We start from the raw sequence: 21,481 nt of genomic DNA, 5'->3' as shown, positions 1-21,481 counted from the left end.
TCCATCAAAGATTTAAAGCATTTTAAGACGACCTGGAAAGAAGAAACTTCAAATAGACATTGCAAACATTTTATTGAGTAGAGATATTGCAACAATATTTTAGATAAAAATAGTGATCCAGTCCTATTTTACATGTACATAAACATTCAGATAAGAAGTAGGAAAAGCATATTATAGTACTAGTTAAACATTCTATAATAGATTGCTATTTTGTCTAGTCCTGAAATAGAACAGCTTTTATGTATTCATTTGTCCCCAGCATGAAAGACATTTATTTTTAGAAAAAAAATATTTTAAGAACTTGAGATGTGTACTGTCACACAGCCTGCAGGTTTCAAAGGATTAAAGAGTTTCTGCATCTGAAAAGAGAAGAAAGGCTTTACATATCAAAAGTCAGTACATCCTATACAGACAGCAGTACATTTTGTCTGTCTTCCTTTATTTTAGAAATTCCATTGATTTAATCCTTGATGTGACTAGCACTGAAGATCTGATGTTGATTCCAGATGATTCATGCATTGTTATGCCTTATTCATTTAAATTTTTGCCACAATCTGTTTCAGGTTATATCACCATCAGGTCCTGACTATTCTGTGCAAGAACTAATCACAGTCATACAATATTATTTGAACTCGATTTGTACTGAAGTCATTGTAAGTGTGTTAGTACTATTATTTTTGACAGTGCCTCATTTCCTGTTTTCTTCTAATATTCTTTCTTGTAAAAAGGTAGTAAGCTGCCTGTTCTACACATTATAGCAACAGCTGAATAAGTCAGATTTTTGTGCTTTAATGTCGCAAGCGAAATCATACAATGAGGTGTAGTAGCGTGTGTTGCAGGTAATGCCTCATTTGTTAGGTTGAACACTATATGCACAACTGAGAAAGCAGAAATTCACACCCATTCCATGTTTACCCAAGACTGAACCAATTTTTCACAAGCATTAACCATTGCCAAGTTGCTTGACATAATTCAGGCCCCTGGAATTTCTATTTCTATTAAAACTGAGTGTCCTCAGTGTAGGTTAGCTCAAGGTTAACACAAGACAACCTGGTCTAAAAAAATTCAGTTCTTGCATTCTACCTTAGTAAGATTAGTTGTTTTTTAATTGGCCCAATGCTGCCTAGATACAACAAAAATGAGACATTTATGGTTAAATACAGAGTTTATGGTTCAAATTCCCAGGGAGAAAATCTGAGTACCTGTCCAGGACAACACCGGTCATTGCTCAACTTCCTCTGGCTTTAGGTAGTTGGTGCAGTCAGTAATCTTCTGCAGCTGACTGGCACTCAGGCTTTCTGAGCACATAGGACACACAGTCTCCGTCTCCAGCAAACTAGCAGAGACAAAAATAAGGACATATTATATGGTTAATGAGACAGACATCCTTCCCCTAAACCCCATTTACATCTTTTGATTATAATAATATATATTTTATATTACTCTTCATATACTATACAGACACCTAAGAAGCAATGATGAAAATAATAAGAGTTTACTTTGATTTCGAAACTGTACATATTGGTCATACTGTATATCTTCTTTAAGGACAAATAAACGCAAACCTCTAAAGATCTGACAGAAGGATGGCCTAAACTGGTCAGTGTAGTGAGCAACTATGTAATTAGAGAGGTATATGCGAATCATCTGACATGTCTGGGAGCTCTGCTTTTTTAAAGATGCAGATATGTTGAGGTATAAAAACATTTGAAGGAAAGACCGGCATCATTTTTTTTTTTCTTTTGAAGCCTGGGAGGTGGGTGTGATGTAACCCAAAACTTACACGAGGAACTGGGAGTACAGAGCAGGGAAGTTGCAGTGTGGGCAGACTGTCCAGTCATCCTTCATCATATGGCGACCCTGTGGACCACAGCATCACTTTATTCAAGTCCACTCATATTTCTTACCCCTTTTCCTAATGTTTTGATTGTTCAATGCCAGTCGGTCTCTCCTCATTTTCATTGATTTTCTTTATGAAGCCTGATAAATGTTGGATTTAATAATGAAACAATGTCTACTTAGGAACTGGTCCCTCATGCTGCTATTTTGGATGGAAACGTTCTTCTTGGGGAACACTGAATGTAACAGTGACTGAGACTCCAAAGAGTCATAATGCTGTTGAGTATCATTCTGTCAGCAGAGACTGAGATGTACAGTAGGACTGACACAGCCTCCCTCCTGAACATTTACATGGGTAAATGTGTACAGTATTATCACCTTTGCCTTAGTTTTACATGATTTCTAATAGTAGTTTAGTATGTTTTTACCATTTATTCACTGTTATACTGTGGTTTTAACATTGTACAGTATACCAGTTATTTATAAAGGCTGTGGCACATCATTTATTAAAATATTGAATGTGCAAAGAGAATGGCCAATAATAGCATTTGCAGCTGTTAATTGTAATTAGATGTCCCGAATGAACCAGAAAAATATTATGCAAAACAACTCATTTTGCATTTCCAAATCCTTCTGATGTGCATTAAGCGCAGGAGCATAAGGAAGGTGACGAATGAGAGGCGGCCACTGGCCCACTGGTTCAGCAGGCTGGAGGTGTGGGCTGGGCTCTACTCACTGTGGCGATGCAGTAGGGCAAGGTATTTTTGCAGCCAGGGCAGAGCAGCTCACAGTCGGGGAGCTGGAAGCTGCAGTACGGACAGGGGCTCGTCTCCTCCTCCAGCTCGGAGGTATCAGGGCGCCTGCAGAATAAAAGACCGATATGACCCAGCCACCCAGAAACCTCTCCCGATCCTGTGTTCGGCGTGACTCTCAGCAGATAGATTAAAAAAGCTGTGCTCACTGAAAAGGGTATCAAGTGCTCTATAACTCTTATGTTGTTGTTTTTAACAAGAAGCACTTAATGGTTTACTGCTAGAGAGAGAATACAGTAGCACATCCGGAGACCTAGGAAAACACACTTGCCTTCCTTAATAATAATGCTAATATAATTAATCTACTTTATGATACACATCACAACCCAAATGAACCCTATAATAACTGACTGAAAATAAACTAATGGAAACGACACAATTAGATAAAAAGACAACAGAGCAAATGGAAAGGTTTCAGCCACATTTCAAAATGCTTAAAGGCACAATTAATACTCCGTACACCTTTGGTATCAACACACTGAACCAAAGGGCATTATGGGGGAAGTGCATTGAAATATGAGAACAGGGGACACTTTTTAACACAAAGGGTTGTGGACGTATGGAACAAGCTATCCAGCCATGTTGCTGAAGCACAAACCTTGGCTTCTTTCAAGCAACAGTCCTTGGATCTAGTAAAAATGAATTATCGAATGACCCCTTTGTTCCTTACATCTCTTGTTAGGAAACCACTTTCCTAGCAAGTAAAGATAAGATAGGCAGGAATAAATGTTCTGTAATAATGCCCTGGTCTGAAAATACTGATATGATCCAGTTTCCAAAGAGAGACGTCCAAGGAGGAAAGTTCCCTGAGTGGCTGACAGGAAGTCTAGTCAGAGAGAGAAATGACTGTCTCCAGGGCACCAAAGGGAAAAAAAACCCTTAACCCTTAACCATTACAGAACCTTTCAGAACATGAAACATTCAGAGCACCTTGTATTCATCACAACAAAATGTGTATCCTTATTTTGGTTAAAACAGTTAAGCCAATAGTGGTGTAGACATTAAACTCTGAGGACAATGTGCTTCGAATCTGTTCATCCCTTTTCTCATCTTTCATCGATGACACTGCAGGGAACCAGGCGATCAACAATCTCGTACCGCACCATGGCTTCGATCTTCTTCTTGTACTTCAGGTCGATCCTGTTTCGGTACTCCGGCCTCATCAGCATGGCCGCGAAGCTGAAGGAGGAGTTCCTCAGCCCCGCCCTGTGGCACTCGATCACAGCCGATGTCAAGATGGGTACAATGTCTGAGGACGCAAAAACGCACAGTAGTAGAGCTGATCGCTGCCCAGGCAGAGGCAGGAACCTCCAATGAAAAAGGAAAATCGCACTTGCAGCTGGAAAGTCTGCGAATCGAGGTTCGGCACAAGGCAAAGCCAAAAAATTGCTGTCGGAATCAAATTTGTCAAAAACCACAATCGGAGAAAACTTCGGAATCGATATTAAAGCTCGCAACCAGCTACTGCTAAATATATAAACTGATATTAGGTATGACACTAGTTCCTTTATTGGGAATTGGAGGATGTTGCTGAATAATTCTAATAGAATCGTTCTAATATTCCCCATAATAATGGTCATTCCCCATAGGAGCCTGGATTCATCTTCCCAGGAGAGGCAGGGTGTTGACTCACACTCCCCACTTAATGACCAGTTCTACTCATGGACCTATCGACTATCTTGGTAGAGGTTATTAAGGATTTACTACCACCTACATGTTTGCAACATCTCATGATCGCAAACAGCATGTTAACTACAGACTCAAGTTTGAACCTGATTGGGTGTCCCTGCTAGGATTAATGCCTCTAACCATCTGTATTCCAGTCAGGAAATGTAGTTTCTCAGGCAGATTCTGACGTCAGGAAAACTGTAAATCAGCACTTACGAGAGGGGAACTTGCTGATGTTGTTCGAGACCCGAATCAGCATGCGGGCCCCTTTTAGGTGGTCCCCTCGTTTGACATGAATCTGGAGAGAAAACAGCACCCTGAGGATTACTAAGCATCAAGCATGCTTTAACAATGAAGAGTAATACAAGGCTGTTACCAATTCACACTGTGGAATAATAATGAATTTCAAAACTAGCTTTATGGTAATGTATTCTTAACTCTTTTGAAGTTATCAGTGTGAATCACCACAGGCTTTTATCACTGAAACAATAACCGACTCTTGAATGTACAAAGAGTGAGAATAGGCCAATTTCAAGCCTGAGGCACTATAATCAATGGAGAGAAATCATTGTGATAAGGCTCATTTAACGCAGGGACTGTCAATCCCAAGAGGAGGGTAAAATGGAAAAAAAGGACAATCAACAAGACCTGCGGACAGAAAAGAAGGAGACCAGTAGGTTTCTGGCTCTGTAACAAAATGAACAAAACCACTAAATACGTTAAAGAGAAATACTGGGAAAAGCAGCGTTAAGCAGAAGCACAGGAAAAGTATTGATTTATTTCAGATCATCCTCATTAAACCCTGCAGTTCACACAGATGTACTGGGGTGAAGAGATCCTTCTTCATAACGCCAGTAGTTTTCACTAGGTTTTAAAACATGTACAGTAGTTTATTACTCCTGTCCCGTGAAATGGCCACCCTGGGCTGCCAATGAATGCTACACAATGCACTGAGATCACGCTCAGCATGAAAAGGTGCCAAATAATTCCAAGCTGACTGATGCTACACGCGGTCGACATCTCCGGATTTGCAAATTTCACTTGGCAGCAAATTGTTTTAATGCTGCATTAGCTAGAGGAAGATCAAATAAATAAATCTCACCATACACCATGGTTTTTTAAATCTCTTCCACATAAAACTGCTTCACTGACTCAGAAAACCCAGCTGTCATAGTTGTAGTTTTTAAAAAGGACACACAGTGAAGGGAGCATAGCCTTTTATCCTCGAGCATGCTTACTTGACACAATTTTGCTCACCTTGTCAATCAGTGATACACTAGGTTCATACAGGAGTGAGCCTGGTCAGTACCTGGATGGGAGACCTCCTGGGGAAGCCAAGATTGCGGTTGGAAGAGGTGTTAGAGGGGCCAGTAGGGGGCGCTCACCCTGCAGTCTGCGTGGGTCCTAATACCCCAGTATAGTGACGGGGACACTATACTGTAAAAAGGCGCCATCCTTTGAATGAGATGTAAAACCAAGTTCCTGACTCTCCTTGGTCATTAAAAATCCCGGGGGTGTTTCTTGAAAAGAGTAGGGGTGTTACCCCAGTGTCCTGGCCAAATTTCCCCCTGGCCTTTACCAATTATGGCCTCCTAATAATCCCCTAATATGAATTGGCTTCATCACTCTGTTCTCCTCCCCACTAATAGCCGGTGTGTGGTGAGCGTACTGGTGCACTATGGCTGCCGTCACATCATCCAGGTGGGGCTACACACAGCGCTTTGTGTCCAGGAATGCACTAAGAAGTGTAAGAAATTATTATCATCATCCTAGTATGAGCAGGTGATGTTGAGAATACCTTGACTAGTATGTAGCTGTGAAGGATCATCAGGTTGGTAGCCATCTCAGCTGGGATCTTGATCTTCTGGGTCTGCAGCTCTGTGTACATGCTGAAGAGCACGTCATGGGCGTTCCTGTAGTTACCTGGAGCACAGACAGACACGTGTGTACAGGGGTCTGCTGCAGGTCAGCCTTTAACATAAAAGTATCTTCCACTGTCTTCCTGAGGAAAAAACTATGTGTTTTTGCAAACAATGTGACAATTTCTTCTCTGCAATATGAGCGAATTCTATGATACTCATGATTGTAGAAGTCGTAAAATGTTTTCACTTCCAGGAAAAAAACAATCTCAAGGTTTAAAGAAGTTTTAAGAGGAACTATTACATCAACACAGAGAGTAGTCAGTTTTTAGAAGAAATCCCCTGTGTCCTTTGGTATAACACACCACACATACCAGCAGACTGTTCCTCTCTGGCAATTATAATGGCTGTTCTGGCTGCTTCTCTGTACTGCTTAAGAGCCATGTACAACCGGAACAGATACTTGGCATCCTGAAAAGAATAGGAAAAAGTACAGTATATACAGTATATTAAACAGGCTGCACATTTATGCCTTAAAATATCTATATTAAAAGGACATAAGCAATTCAACAGCTTAAGAATCACAGAACACACAACCAACAAAGATGTTCCCCTTCACTGAATGGAAAACTATGAATATCTAAAGATAGTTAATCCTCCTTCGATATATAGTCTGTTTAATTTCTCAAATAATATTGCAAGAAATAAACAGCTGAAAAAAGTGAAAACTCTCTGAAGCCTGGGTTAGGATTCTAGATTTCTTATTCTCTCTTAAACTGAGATTCAGCAGTTACTAATGGTTAATTGTTGTATATAGAGAAAAAATGAAACTTTGTTTCTGATGTGAAATTTAGTATATCTTTTCCAAATTCTGGAAGCTTGTAATTAAGAATTACTACTGTAAATTGCACTGAGTAAAAACATATAAAAGGTAGGATTTCAAGCACTAGAGGCTGAAACACACACATGAACACATTTTGTAAAGCATAAAATCTCCCCATGTTTACCAGACTGCAGACCAGACCAGACCAGAGAGCTAAGATCTCAGTGAAGTTCAGATTCTTGCTAACACTGTCAGCTTTAGCACAAAACCCCAGAAGAGCAGGTATGGAATTCTTGTGTTGTAATTACTCACAGAGAGAGACTAGGAACACAGCACAGTGAAAGATGGATGATAAGCAGCAGGAGAAACAAATAAACCAGAGTCAGATTCATGGAAAAAGCCACAAAGCAAAACAAATCATGGTTTCAAAATGAATCTCTGATCTAATAGATCTACACAGCACTTTTAGGACTACAAACTCATTGTTAGTGGTCAGTGGTCAGCTTCATTGTGATTACTAGTCTTATGAAAGAGACGTGTCTTGTACTGAGAGGTGTTTCGGAAGTTGCAGACAGGTTTAAACATACAGTATATGCAATAAAGAGTTACATTATATTGATCACATGTGTCCTCAAACAGAACAAACACGGGTACATTTTAAATTCTATAATTTAAGAAACCAAGCTCCTTAGATCCACGATGGGGCTGTTAAAAGTGTTAAGCAATCTTTTTGCTTTTTTGTTTGAGAAAACCAAAAATGGAAACAGCGAGGATGTCCTCTCATCCTCTCTGTATATTTCTGAACCGCAACCCCAGAAACAGAACTCCAGGGACCTCTGCTGCATTACAGAGTCTCTTGGGCTGAGGAAGGCTACTGCTACTGCAGGTAACAGGAAAGCTGCTCTCGTTCACACCAGGATGAAGACATCCCAAGAAAACAGCAGCTCAGGTCACAGAAGGCGTGATTCGTACCTTGGGCATTCCGTCACTCTCTCCCATCAAGTAATCGATCAGCTGATTAGTGAGAGCTTCATCCTTGGCTTGTCCGACCTGTGTAGTAGCCATCATCTTCATCAACAGCAGAACAAAATGCATAGCGTATCCATTTTATCTTAAAATACTGATTCATGGGATACCGGGATATAAGATTTCAAATTAATTTATAGCTAAAACTAATGGCAACAGATTTGTGCATCAATCAGTACTTAGTGTATAAGAGCCACAAGGCAGCTTGCAGTTCAAAATCTCTCCATGTCACCCTGTCCAGTTGCAGAGGGAACCTTACTGTTTCTATGGCCATTTCAATCGCTAGGTTATCTTCTGTATTGGGACACTTCAGGAAGTGCTTCAGGGCCTAAAATAGAGAGCAGAGAAATGTGAACAATTTCAATGTGTCTCAAGACCTGCACTGGTTACATTATTTTTTTTCAGAGAATTTCAGACCCTCAGCATGTAGAGTGTACAGAACTCAAACTCCCTTCCTTTTCCTACTTCTGCATTTTCTCCCACAATTCGAGTTCATCTTGGAGTCTCTCTTTCCCCTTCCCTGCTCCCATGGATCCAGTGATGAGAGTGAATCTTAGGATATACTACAGCTGCTGAACACGTGAAACAAACTTGTTATGCTGACACTATTGAGCTCACAGTGACAATGTTGACACTTTTGACAATCCTTACATAAGTAAGGATTTACAAACCATGCTACTGGAAACTTGGTGTATCTGTGGAAGACCATGAAATAATTCCTGGTAAAGACTGTGCTGTAAACAGTGTATTGAACATAAATACTTAATTTAATTAATGTAATCCTGAGTTAGGACGGTTTTCAAAAATGTAAGAATAATAGTCAACATTTTTTGGCCCTTTTACATGAACTGTACAAAACACAAGAATGGTATGTCCAGAACACTGCCAAAAAATAATGGCACTGGGACAAACTCATTCTTTTGCGACTGTTCTGTTTTCAAGACTAATTTCTATAAAATATCTCAATTGTACAGACAGACGCCTCTTGCTTCCAGTTTAATGAATTCAGATAGATGCTTCACAGAGTTATGCTCTGTGCTGTGCTGTTCTTATGGGATCCAAGAGAGCTTTACGGAGCCTCACTGAATGCGAGCACCTACTGTACGTCGGGGAAGTGATCAGTGGGCTCCAGCACTCACCCTGGCATGTTGCCCACAGAGCTGAAAGAACTTCCCAGCTTGCAGGTGCTTCTTTTCTCCTTCGAAGTACAGAGCAATGCTCTGATAATCCTCCATAGTAGCGTCAGACCCTGCAACACATCGTCACAGACTGACATTCTTGACAAACTGCAAGACTTCCACAGACCGAGTATACATGTATACCGTATTTAAAACCAGTTTAATTTTAAAGCAAACTTACAAACCTTTATACAAAAACTGCACATAAGACAATGTTTGAAACCATTTGAAGACAAAAAATTGGCACCCCGTTCTTTGCATTGGTTTGACAGTTTGACTGGAAAGCTACAAAAATATTGCTTTCTACTGGAAATACTTAAGATTCTTGAGACTTAAGGGGGAAGCTGAGGTTGGCCATTTTGAGAAGCTCAAATTGGAATTTAGTTGGGAGTCTTCTTTGGTGCCACAAGATATTTAATGATCACTCAGGGACACCCGTCCCTGTCCAGGATCTGAATATAAACTCCAGATGACTCCTTTCTAGTCCACTCCGCGGTTTCCCTGCTGAAACCTTGTGGCAAAAATGATCTGGGCCACCCTGTGTCCTGACGGCTACATGGGTCTGTATTTCCAGTTATCATGGGACAGAGCAGTGACCAAGTGATGCCAAATAAGTTGAAAGGAAAGGGAGGGGAAAAGGAGGTGACTCAAACGTACTAAAAAGAAACAGAAAACCATGCCTCACTTCTAAACACCTACGCGCTGTGGGGGTTGTGATGCAGACAACTCGAAGAAAAAAGTTTTTTGGGGGGTTTGTAGTTTTATAAAGGAAAGGCCTCACCTATGATGTCTGCGTACACCTCCATCTGCCCATGCTGCTGAGCCAGCTGGAAGGCCTCATCGTTACACTTGGACATCACCAGGAACTGGATGGCAGAGCCGTAGTCATTTAGGCGCAGGAAAAACCTGAAGGAAACAAGGGCTTTGACTGAGCTGGGCCTCACCCAGAGCTTCTGATTCCCAATACGTTGAGTCCAATTTCCAGAAGAATCTGCAGTTTTTTTTCCCCAAATTCCCCATCTAGCCACTTTATTACATTTTCTTTGGATTTAAAAGAATAACAAGATAAAATGGTTTGATTAATACGTTCACTAATTCCAGGTTTTAAAGGGAACATTGTTAATATTATCAAGTACTTCACATAAAAGGTCTGCTTGTCAACCACATTTGTTTCAGCTCTGGACAGTATGGTAGCTACAGCAGTTTAAAGAGGCGTTACCTAGCAACCATCTTGGCCCCATCAATGGACTGCATGTCCCTGACGATGCGCACAGCCTCCTCCGGGTTGTTCAGGTGGTCCAGCTGAATCCGGATGACATTGTCCCAGTCCTTCGCATTCTCATAAGCCATCGCGGCCTCCTTAAACCTTGACCAAAACATACGTCACCCCGTCGGGAATGTGAACTGAGGTACTGTGCGTGGCTGGTGAAACAGTGCAACTTCTTTATAAGATTTATATCATAGTGGCTAACATGTTCCTTGCATAAGCCATAACTTATATTGGCTGCATGAAGTCCTTCTTCTGTAAATGACAACTAAAATACTTTTACCTTTGGTTGTGACAATAGACAATAGTGCACAATAGTAGACATCAGACAATAGTCACAATAGTGACAATGCTTTGCTGTCATTGCCCTCAAAAGCCCGTGCATAACTGCTTTTCTGCAACAAATTGGTTTTTCGTAATGTAATATTTGGAAGACCCCTTGAATAAAACCACTAGTCAGATACTGCTACTGCTACCACAACTCCAGTTTTTTTAATAGATAATGGCAAAATGACATATTACTTTTTTCAATGAATGTATGAGATGTTTCATAAGTTAAATCAGGAATATACCGTAGCAATATTATATATCGGCATAAGGTCTGGTTTATTGCACTACCTTAGGATTCCCTGCTTTCTTTTTGCAAGAACATGCTGATAATGTCTTTGCCCATCTCACTGGCTGCTGCTGTAGGGTTTAACAGGCTCTTTGTATGTGAGGAAATGACACTGTGCTGAACCCAACATTTACTGAGCACATTTCAGAGACAATTAATAACGACCCAGCAAGACAACAATAAAGGCCATTTGAACAAAAAGACTTACCTTGCACTAAATGGCCAAAAAGAAGCATTTTTTCATTGTCAGTTGCACACTGAGGGGAATTAATGCCCCTTGTGTCAGTGAATTCAGTACATAATGACTTTCTTCTGCAGACTTGTGCAACAATACCACCAGAGTTAATGGAAATAGATTCATTAGGAGTTGGAGCACAACAATAAAAAAGTAAAATAAAAAAGCTATTTTCACTGATGTTGCAGACTGACAGAGCCTTTTGGAAAAGGACAAGGCTTTCACCCTTTGAGAACCTGTTTAATGGCTAACCAGTCCTGAATGACCTCACACACAACAGGGCAAGCCCCCAGGTCTCGAATGAGATGACGTGAAAGGATAAGGCTGAAACAAGTGACTGCTCTGAGCTCGGGGGTCACACATTTCTCTCTCTGCTCATCGGAAGACAAAGAAAGCGAGCCGTGCGGATCACTGGCTGGCCAGAATTTCTTTCTGCTTTGAAAGACACAAGTCCGAGCCCCCAGAAACCTTGGCCTGCCAGGTTTGATTCTGAAGAGAGGTCCTGAGCTGTGTGTGACTGCAGTGCCAGTGTGTGGTAAAGAGTGAGGGCAGGGTGATATGAACTGACTGCTTTCTGAATCTCATTTGAATCTCGACTACTGAACTACCACTTTTATTTCACATTACATACGCTGGCAAAATGGAACCTAGTCTCAGAATTATACGGTATTTCCTGCAGGATAGTTATTTAAAAATACAATTACATTTACAGGGCTATTTTATTTACATACAACATATACATACATATATTCATAGCATTTATCATTATACATTGTATTAAGTATATTGCCCTTGACGACTGGAGTTGGGCACACCTGTCATAAGCATTAGATGACACATTTATCACATTATTTGAATTCTAACATAACTACACCTCCACGTTACATAAAATCAAATTGTTCAGCTGTGGACCTGGGGTGCTATCTGTGTGGAGTTTGTATGTTCTCCCAGTGGTTTAGTCACGATTCACTGGTTTCCTTCCACAGTCCAAAGACACACTGGCAGGTTAACTGCTGGTTTTGGGGAAGACTGGCCCTGGTGTGAGTGTGTACGTGTCTGTGTGTGTCCTGTGATGGACTAGAGTCTGCGTCCTGCCTTTCACCCACTGCATGCTGGGATAGGCTCTGGCTCCCCTCCAACCCTGAATTGGATGAGCTGTTAGAAAATGGATGGGTGGGCGGAATATTAATGACCGAATGTATATTAAAGGAATTTTAACAGAAGAATGTTAAGAAAGGCCTGTGTAGAATGGAAGGAAAATAATGGAATCTGCATTATTGAATTGGAATCGGTCACTTACCTGCCATCAGCCTCTCTTGCCTTGGCGTACTGAAGGTGTATCTTGGGAGAGGACACATGAGGCAGCAGCTCTCCAACCTTGGCCCTGACAGAAAACACAACACACAGTTCTGCAGCTCCCTGGCCAGTGCTCTCCCTTACACACACTCACTTACAGACTCCACCGAGATGCCATCACCAGACATACAGTATGACACATTACTCTAATCTGCTTGCATGGTACACAGCACAGACGTACTGTGGAAAACAGAGCAGAGGAAACTCAAAAATGCTTCTAAGTGTTGAAGCAAATATTAACATTAAAAAACAACAAAAACTGTACTCAACAGTATTTGGACAGATTGATTTTTACTATTTAAATCTGGGTTATACTGTCCCTCTGCAGGAAAAAGTGTGGCTATATGTAAATCTTGGGATAAATAGTTTGGTGAATTTACAGTTTTGTAATCTTTTTCCAAAAAAAAAAATATATATATTTTTTTGGAAGTCCTTTAGCCTGCTGAGAATCTATACAGTATTCAGATAATATGTCATACAAAATAATGATATGATATGAAAATATATGAAAATAATCAGAATTTATACATGAAGCCTAGTAGGCTTATAAAGAAAATATCGGAAAGCACTGTTGATTAAAGAGGTCAGAGACTCTGAAAGTCTCCACACAATCAAAACATGCATCTACTGAGCTGTTTATTACAGATATTCTTATTGCCAAGATTTTTATAAATGAGCAAATTTTATTACTTGGATGATGTTCAAGAAGCACTTGTCTCAATTAAAGCCTGAGTTTAATTCATCATCTTCAGTTAATTTAAAGCATAAAACATGCAAATTGGAAACCACAGTTCATTTCCTGTAGTCACTTTATGCGCATGCAAGTAAAATATTGCTTCCAATGAATTACATATCGGTTTTCCACTGCTGGTCCAGACAGGCTATAATCTTACCAGTTTTTACAGCGAATGTACACAGAAGCAGCTTTGTCGTAGTACTGCCCCTTCTCATACAGCTGAGCAGCTTCAGAAAATTGCTGCAAAAACAGAGAAAGACCAGATCAGCGACAAACGATTAACTGGCTACTCAAACAACACATCAAAATATTATTATAGTACTAAAACCACAGTGCTGCGCTTAACTGCACCTACTGTGGTCCTACATTGAGGGTTTAACTGTTATACTCCTGCATTCTACTACTTTCACAGTGATTTCTGCTACTGTGCTATTGATACCTAATCAGACCTCAGCTATATCCTTTCAATTTTTTATATCTTACTGGCTATTTTCAACTTGTTGCACGCAAGCAGCTCTATATTCATTTCAAAACATTATTTATAGAATAATCATATTAAGACCTACAGCACAAATTTGAGAGGTACTCAGAGATGTACAGCACATGTAATCTGAATTAAGGCGCAGAGAAGAAGGACAAGGCAGGACTTTTCCTGTGGCTTCGGGCTCTACCTTCATGCTCTCCAGAATCGCTCCGCAGTCCTTCTTCAGCAGCCTGCTGGGGTGCTTGATGGCCTGGTTCACACCCCGGCGGATGTCTCCCATTCGGATGGACATGCGGGCCACCCCAGCCTGGCAGGCCTCGTCGTGCTCCTGGTGCTTGAAGCAGATCACAGCTCAGCTGTCTGCACAGCAGCGAGCAATAACTCCACTCCTCTCGGCCGCTGAGCTGCTACACTTTTACAACGCAACACTACAAAGTTTCAATCGGGATACAGCAGCTAAGAAATATCTGATGTGCCGTACAAAAACTGAAAATACATAAGGCAGCAAGTTGTTTTCCTTTGCATTCACCTTTCATTGAAATATATTGTGTAATAAATGAAAGAACTGGAAATTAAATCTACATGGAGATTGTAAGATTACAGTTTTGCCAGCAAGACAAATTTGCTTCTCAACATTTTAGAAGGAAATGTATTTCCACAGCCACAAAGGCAAACTTAGGACGATCTTTTTGTCTTGCTAGCTTGAGGTCTCTATACACGTCAGATGAGACTAAACTGATGACATAACGATGGACACACAGACTGTGAAATACCTTACCTTATTGTCCCCTGTTACTCCCTTCTCATAATGGGCCAGGGCATTCACATAGTCACCACTGAGAAAGGATATCACAGGAAAGGAAAAAAAACTCTCAGGATTTGTGGAAGAATTGAAACCAAAAGGTGTAAGTGTTCTACACAAGTTCCTACTTATTGTAATATTATTGTTTTACTTGATGTACTTGATACCCAAGATGTTTTTGCGAGCGCTACAAAGTGTTATGCCTTAAGTCAGACACAACAGAGTCAACGAACTGTGTCAAAATGTGCAACGGAGACTACAGAATTGTGGAGACCTGCCATTTATATTGTAAAGGATGAGAAAGACGAAAGAAATGGATCTATAATCATGAAGTGCGCTGCTGCTATGTATGATACAGGCTGTGAGAAAGTTTTTTCTCTCTTGTGTTATGTCCTGCTTTACCAAGGGTGCTTGGATTTGAAGACAGTGAAACACTCAGCTGTACTGCAGTGACACGACTTTACAGGAGCACAGCAGTTACAATAAGTATAATGTAGAACAAACTTTTCCATAGTGTTTCCACAGTGTTAGCTTTTTCAATATTGAGCTGAATTAAAGATACAGTAGATCCCTTCAATACCACTGACTTGGTTTTATTCCTGCGATGCACACCGCTGTGTCTGACTACATACATTTACGATGTACGATGTGCCCTGCCTCACTAGGCAACAACACTCAGAGGTCCAGCACACATTCAGTTCATACTCTGAGAGGGAAAGCCACCCAGAGCACCGAGACACCCAAGACTCAACCCTGTCTGAGCTAGCAAGCAGTACAGAAACAGCTATGGAAGTCGTTTTAAGAAGCTCCATACATGAACTCCAGCTGAATGGCGTACTCCTTGGATATGAAGGCAATCTGGGCTGGGGCCAGTCGTTTAGCCAGCTGGAGAGCACTGTCCCAGTGCTGCAGGTCTCTTCTCATCTGCAACAGCCCAGAGGCCTCATGTCAGACATCACCCTCAGCCCAACTACAGAAAGGTCATTTCCCTCTTCTAAGACAAAATGATTTCATATGGAGTTCCAGTATTTTGACCTGTCCTTTTCTCTTTGGATTCTGCATGCATCCTGCTGTTTATATAAATATACATTTCTGAATAAGACTTGTAATGTTCAGACAACCACGCCAGAGCTGCAGAGCTCATCCGGGTTTCTGTAACATTGAAGTGGACTAGATTGCACATGACTCCAGTCTTGAACAGGACACTGGTTGACTGCATGGGTCATGCCCCAGCAATGTTGGATAGCACATCTGGATCGAATGGAGGAACTGGGGAAAAGCAGCTCCCTCAGTATGCAACAGCAGTGTTGGCAGTGTAGCCCTAGACCCACAATCTGACAGTTGTAATCTTTCAAAGGGTTATATACTTAGCTGTGCTGCCCCACTTTTAGCTTTCCATTAGGCAATAAAAATGCGAATGATGAATCACAAACAGACATTGTACCTCCAGTGCTGCTACAGGGCAGCTTGAGGCCAGGTAGAGGTCTTGGGCTTGGTTGAAGTCATTGGTGAACATGGCCAGGTGGCCAGCCAAGAGGTTGTGATCTTCGATCCCCTGGTGAGAACAGACAGGAGCACGTGAGAAGATTCACCAACAGGCCAGCCAGCCTGACCAGGAGAATGAGGATTACTGCATGCAAGTCTACAGCAAGATCACGGGTCCTGATTCAGGACAGTTTATGAAAAGCAAGGAGTTTTGAAATCATGGTTTGGGGTAGGCCGAAATAGGTTGGAAGGTCAGCCCGTTTCTTTCAGAAATTTGCCAGTTATTACTTTTCGGTGTTAGTTTTCTAGTTTTGATTTCTGGAATGGATCATGGAAATAGATATAAATGCCGTAGCACATTATGAAAAATATTCTGACGCAAAAAAACAAATCATTTTCAAACAAGCAGCAGAAAATCAAGTAACCTGCAGCTGTGCTTGAAAAGCTGGAGAACTCTGAGGTGTCTTGACAATCACAGAGAAACACTGCCCTCCAGTGTTTACTCTAAACACACCTCACATGACTGCGATGTCAACTCCTGCACACTTGGGACTCTTCTCTATAAAAAGGCTTTGGAACACATAGTAGAATTCTGTGCTGTGGACACCCACTACTTTGACTCCTAAAACTTAATTTTCATACTTTAATTTATGGAAAACATGAGATTTGTTTAAAGATGCATTTCTCTTCAAAACTGAGAAATTCTGTGACACAGGGAAGTTCCCCATGGTTAGGAAGAAGGCACAACTTAAAGTCCCTTGACATGTCATGATCGGCGCACTTTAAGTGCTGCTTACCTTTATAATTAAAATATAACTGCTCTTGGGGGCGGCATAGTGGCACAGTGGTGAGGATTCCTGCCCTACACAGGTCAGCTTTGGAGCTAGGGTACTGTGCTGTCTGTGTGGAGTTCGTATGTTCTTCCCATGATCCTGTGGGTTTCCTCCATGTGCTCCCACAGCTTTCTCCCACAGTCCAACAACATCTGATGTGAGTGTGTTTTTATGTCTATGTGTCTGCCCTGCGATAGACTGGCATCCCATCCAGGGTGTACCCTGCCGTTGCTTGTCAGGTAAGGCCCCCATGGCCCAGAACAGTACAAAGACGTTGGAAGAAGTTGTCAGAAAATAAACGGATGGATATAACTGCTCTTTTGGAGACATCTGCAAGACTACGTGAAGCTGGAATAGCAATGGTCTCTGGCGGTCTGCTCTACACTGAACTCTGAACTTTTTACTCAACGCGCACAGATTCCGTCAGAAAGAGACCCGTACTTTAATCTCCTCCAGGGACATGACCATGCCCACGTTCTTCATGTTGCGGTAGACGCGGATGCCCAGGTCCACCTCCATGTGGTGCAGACAGGCCCTGCCCAGCTCGTTCCAGGCAGAGGGCTCCTTCAGGACTTTACACAGCTCCCAGGCCTCACTGAACCTGCAGAACAGAAACACACTCTGGTGAGCGAGGCCAAAGTAAAACGCCAGAGTTTGATTTCAGTATACCAGTGGGCATGCAAGTGGGCGAGCTAACGATGGTGCCTCCATTTCTTTTCACTGCAGAAATTTCCATCATAAACTTAATCCTTTAATAAGAAACACACTATTGCACATCTCCAGTCATTGTTTACACATCTGTATTGTTTACATTCAAACTGTCTACATGTTTACTTGCACATTGTCTATTGTTTGTTTGTACATTGTCTTGATGCACTGTTTGCACTTTGTCTTGTTTTTTACACTTGTTTTACAATCGAGAGACTTTCTGTGAGTAAGAATTCCATTGTACCAGTACCAGTTACATATGGCAATAAAGTTCAAGTTCAAGTTCAAGAAGATCTCTTGAGTAACTGAAAAAATGGAATCTCGCAATCCACACTTACTGCATTAGTTGACTGATAACAGTCAAATAGCTACCACAAAAGAAAAGTTTCAATATCAATATCTACATAGTAGCTTAATTTGTGTGGCAGTGTTCAATGATACCAACTAATGTACCCACAGAGGACTGCCTTGTACAGGTAAGCTGGACCCCAGAGTGGGAGGGAGCGCACTGGACTCCTACCTCTTGAGCATGAGGGCCTGGGTGAGAAAGTGGCTCAGCTCGCTGGGGCCGCTGTCCTTGGGGCTGCTGAGGAAGGAGTGGGTGCTCAGGACCACGGTGTTGGTCTTGCCGCTCTGTGTCTGACAGGTCAGCTCTCCGTTGTACAGCAGCAGGGGCTTGTGAGAGTACGGCAACTTAGTTCCTCCGGCTAGGATCACTTTGGAACCTGCAGTGGAAGAAATGAGGCTCAGCCTACTCTGAGTGTACTATTTTGCTTGTAAACAAATACAAATTTAGAAAAGTACAGTGGTTATTATGATCTACAACCTTGCTTTACAATCTACAGATCAAATCTGCAATACCAATATCCCTCTTGAGCTTTTTCTTATTTTTCTTACTAGAGCTTTTCACAACCTTATTCTTATTTCCTCAATTTAAGACTCATCACGCTTCCGAAAAAGGGGGGGATTTTTAAGGAGATATTTGGCATATGGCTGTGTATTATTTCAATCTGGATTTTTCAATTATAATAAAAGAAACATGTCTACATGACTCACTAGTATCCCTGTTCCAACGGCCTTTTCAAGACATTTCCCAAAGGATGTTTGGCATGAGTCTTGTTCTTTGAGTTATAAACCACTCAGAACTTTAATTTGGAACAAAGAAATGTGCATCAGCCAAATATGATACACCATCAAATGTAAGAACTCACATCAGAATAAAATTTACTTTTTTTGTGCTGGTGGTGGGGTATCCATTATTCCTTGAAGAACCATTAAAATATCCAGCATTTCTGACTAAGCTAAACAGGAATCTGAGCTTGAGAGAAACTGGCCTACATAAACCAGAATGTGCCAGTGTCTTTAGCTCCAGAGATACACGTATGAGAGGGACTGAGGGTTAGTTACTATGAAATGGTACCTTGGATGGTGTCCTTGTGGAAGACATAGGTATACACTTTATCATCGTCATAGGCAATAAACACACCCTTGTCCATGGGCCAGTTTTCCCACAGAACTCCTTTGATGGTAGGAGAAAAATTGGGGATTTCAAAGACTGTATCATTCACCTAGGAAAATGAGAGGTAGGTCAGTAACCAATATGGATGGTATACACACAGTAGGCTGTATGATTCTGGTGGTGTTTTCAGAATAATCTACACTATCAGCTTCTAGTTCAGTCAATGTTAATTATCTTCTAACAAGCGATGGTGTGTTTAATACCAGCAGATACAACCTTTGTATATATTTCAGGTTACAGAATGAAAGGACAACTGGTATCATTTAAGGTGTTCAGGATATAGGAAAAATTGACCTGTTTTGTTAGCTTCAACAAAAGAAAATGAGTTCATTCTTACAGTCACAAAAAGCCTAATATTATAAATAACAAGCAATATGATATCATGACAAGTGAGAATCTATATATCTGACACACAGGAGAGACGTGATAAAAGTAAGTCTCAGAACCCTATAAAACTCTTACAGGACAATAGATAAAACCATCACTCTTGTCATCGATGAGCACTAGCCTGGTCCCATTGGGGTCTGGGAAGATTTTCCTTATGCCCACTGGGTGTCGATATTCATTGACATACTGCCAGTCTTCAATGTAAAAACATTTAATTACACCAGTCTGGAAAATCAAAACAAATCAAGAAGATTTCTTTTATTTGATTATTTCTAATGTACTTGAAGTAAAAGCACACATTATATCTTAGTAAACCAGTAATTGTTATACTATAAAATGTTCATTTGTAATGTATAACTTTCATTGTTTTCTGACTTTGACTAGACTTTGATGATAAGGCAATTTACTACAATAAATGGTTATAGGGGCTGTGTGATACTACAGATACTACATACAGTATAAATAGCAGTATTATCATAATCCAGAGGAGTAAAACCCAGATGAAACACAGGTAAACACACTGAATATAATGTAAATCAGTATGGAGAAAAACTAAAAGAATTTGAACTAATCAAATTTATCCTGGTAAGAAAAGACTAAGAAAATGATCAAATCCAAGAAGAAATGCACTACATTGTGGCTACAAATTAACTCAGTCTCTACATCTGATTTACTACAGATCAGCTGTTTCCTGTGGTAAAACTCTGAATATATTTAAAGATATAGAAGAATTTACTGTATATTTGAAGATACACAAATACATGCCTGAACCTAAAGTCTTCTATTAATTTTTATGCATGATGTGTTTTTTTATCAAATCATTCTTCATATTGCTAACACCTTGCCAAAATGTATAAAATTGTCCATGTATTGTTATTTTAAAAGAACAGAAATGAAGGTGACGGTTCAGAGTGTCTTACATCTGTTCCATAAAAGAGGAAGTCTGCAGTCAGGGCGTGAGACAGAATGCGACACTTGTCGTCTCGTCCCGGGAAGAGACGTGTCTGCCTGTCCTCCTGGGTGTCCTGGTCTTCACTCTCAATCTGTAATACATTCTAGTCATGGTGCTGCAAATGCTACACGACAGCTGGACTTAAAGGAAAATGGTGAAAAATAGCAACACCCAGAGTCTGAATTATGCCATGTATTCACAGCAAACAGAGAATTCCATCTGTACCCTTCAGACTACACAAATTCAGATTCACTGATAAGAAGCAACATTTATAGTCTCAGGATTTCAAAACGTAAAACCTCTATATTTCATAGTATATACGGTACGTAGTGGATATAATGGATGGGTGTGTCATGAGATTGAAGATTGCACACCATGTTCAGGCCAGTATCAGCAGAATAGTGACATGTGCGCTGATCTCTGCCTGTATTAGCCCATTCTGACTGCTGGTACTCCAGAGATGTGCAAGACTGCACGTGTGGTGTGATTTCCTCCTATACATACACACAGAGGCTTGGCATAAGCAAACAAGGTGCTAAATTGGATAAGTAAATGTGTTAATTCTGGAATCTTGCACAGCCAGGAGTTTTTCTTCTGTGAGCCATGACCTTGCACATTGTGTGGATGAGACAACCGATTCCAGTGAGGGTTACTGCAACCCAAACTAGCACTAATCCTGGCAGGTCCTTTACAGACTGTAGTAGTTGGTTGGTCTAGCGTAACTCATAGAATCTCAATGAAAGACACGTTTTGTTTTGGTTTGTAATTCAGGCTGACGGAATTGCCATAGCTAATTGACTGCGAAAAAGCTATCACTTCTGTCCAATACCTCTGATCTTTTTAAGAGGACTTGGGTCAGTCTGGATCTTTACTGGCAAACACAGTAATACATACAA

General features: G+C 40.9%; 1 protein-coding gene across 4 annotated transcripts in view; it reads right to left on the bottom strand.

Moving 5' to 3' along the window:
- Positions 1-55: 55 nt before the first annotated feature.
- wdr19 (WD repeat domain 19) overlaps positions 56-21,481 on the bottom strand; it is a 34,495-nt gene continuing 13,069 nt past the window's right edge. For 2 of the 4 annotated variants that reach the window (XM_088621307.1, XM_088621464.1), the window contains 24 exons: positions 20,554-20,676; positions 19,709-19,858; positions 19,148-19,295; positions 18,248-18,452; positions 17,461-17,620; positions 16,146-16,256; positions 15,516-15,625; positions 14,678-14,735; positions 14,087-14,233; positions 13,573-13,655; positions 12,624-12,707; positions 10,425-10,571; positions 9,987-10,111; positions 9,167-9,276; positions 8,287-8,355; positions 7,974-8,051; positions 6,553-6,649; positions 6,118-6,242; positions 4,536-4,617; positions 3,750-3,900; positions 2,576-2,699; positions 1,784-1,860; positions 1,203-1,336; positions 56-359 (listed from right to left, as the gene is read on the bottom strand). In XM_088621307.1, coding sequence (XP_088477433.1) covers positions 1,222-1,336; positions 1,784-1,860; positions 2,576-2,699; positions 3,750-3,900; positions 4,536-4,617; positions 6,118-6,242; positions 6,553-6,649; positions 7,974-8,051; positions 8,287-8,355; positions 9,167-9,276; positions 9,987-10,111; positions 10,425-10,571; positions 12,624-12,707; positions 13,573-13,655; positions 14,087-14,233; positions 14,678-14,735; positions 15,516-15,625; positions 16,146-16,256; positions 17,461-17,620; positions 18,248-18,452; positions 19,148-19,295; positions 19,709-19,858; positions 20,554-20,676 — 2,679 coding nt within the window. In that variant the 3' untranslated portion in view covers positions 56-359; positions 1,203-1,221. The remainder of the gene's footprint in view (positions 360-1,202; positions 1,337-1,783; positions 1,861-2,575; positions 2,700-3,749; positions 3,901-4,535; positions 4,618-6,117; positions 6,243-6,552; positions 6,650-7,973; positions 8,052-8,286; positions 8,356-9,166; positions 9,277-9,986; positions 10,112-10,424; positions 10,572-12,623; positions 12,708-13,572; positions 13,656-14,086; positions 14,234-14,677; positions 14,736-15,515; positions 15,626-16,145; positions 16,257-17,460; positions 17,621-18,247; positions 18,453-19,147; positions 19,296-19,708; positions 19,859-20,553; positions 20,677-21,481) is intronic. The other 2 variants (XM_088621377.1, XM_088621545.1) reach the window with 1 other exon arrangement.

Source organism: Lepisosteus platostomus, chromosome 1, assembly GCF_059453375.1.
Source record: "Lepisosteus platostomus isolate fLepPlt1 chromosome 1, fLepPlt1.hap1, whole genome shotgun sequence".
Taxonomy (NCBI): domain Eukaryota; kingdom Metazoa; phylum Chordata; class Actinopteri; order Semionotiformes; family Lepisosteidae; genus Lepisosteus; species Lepisosteus platostomus.
This window is presented reverse-complemented; position numbering and strand designations above follow the sequence as displayed.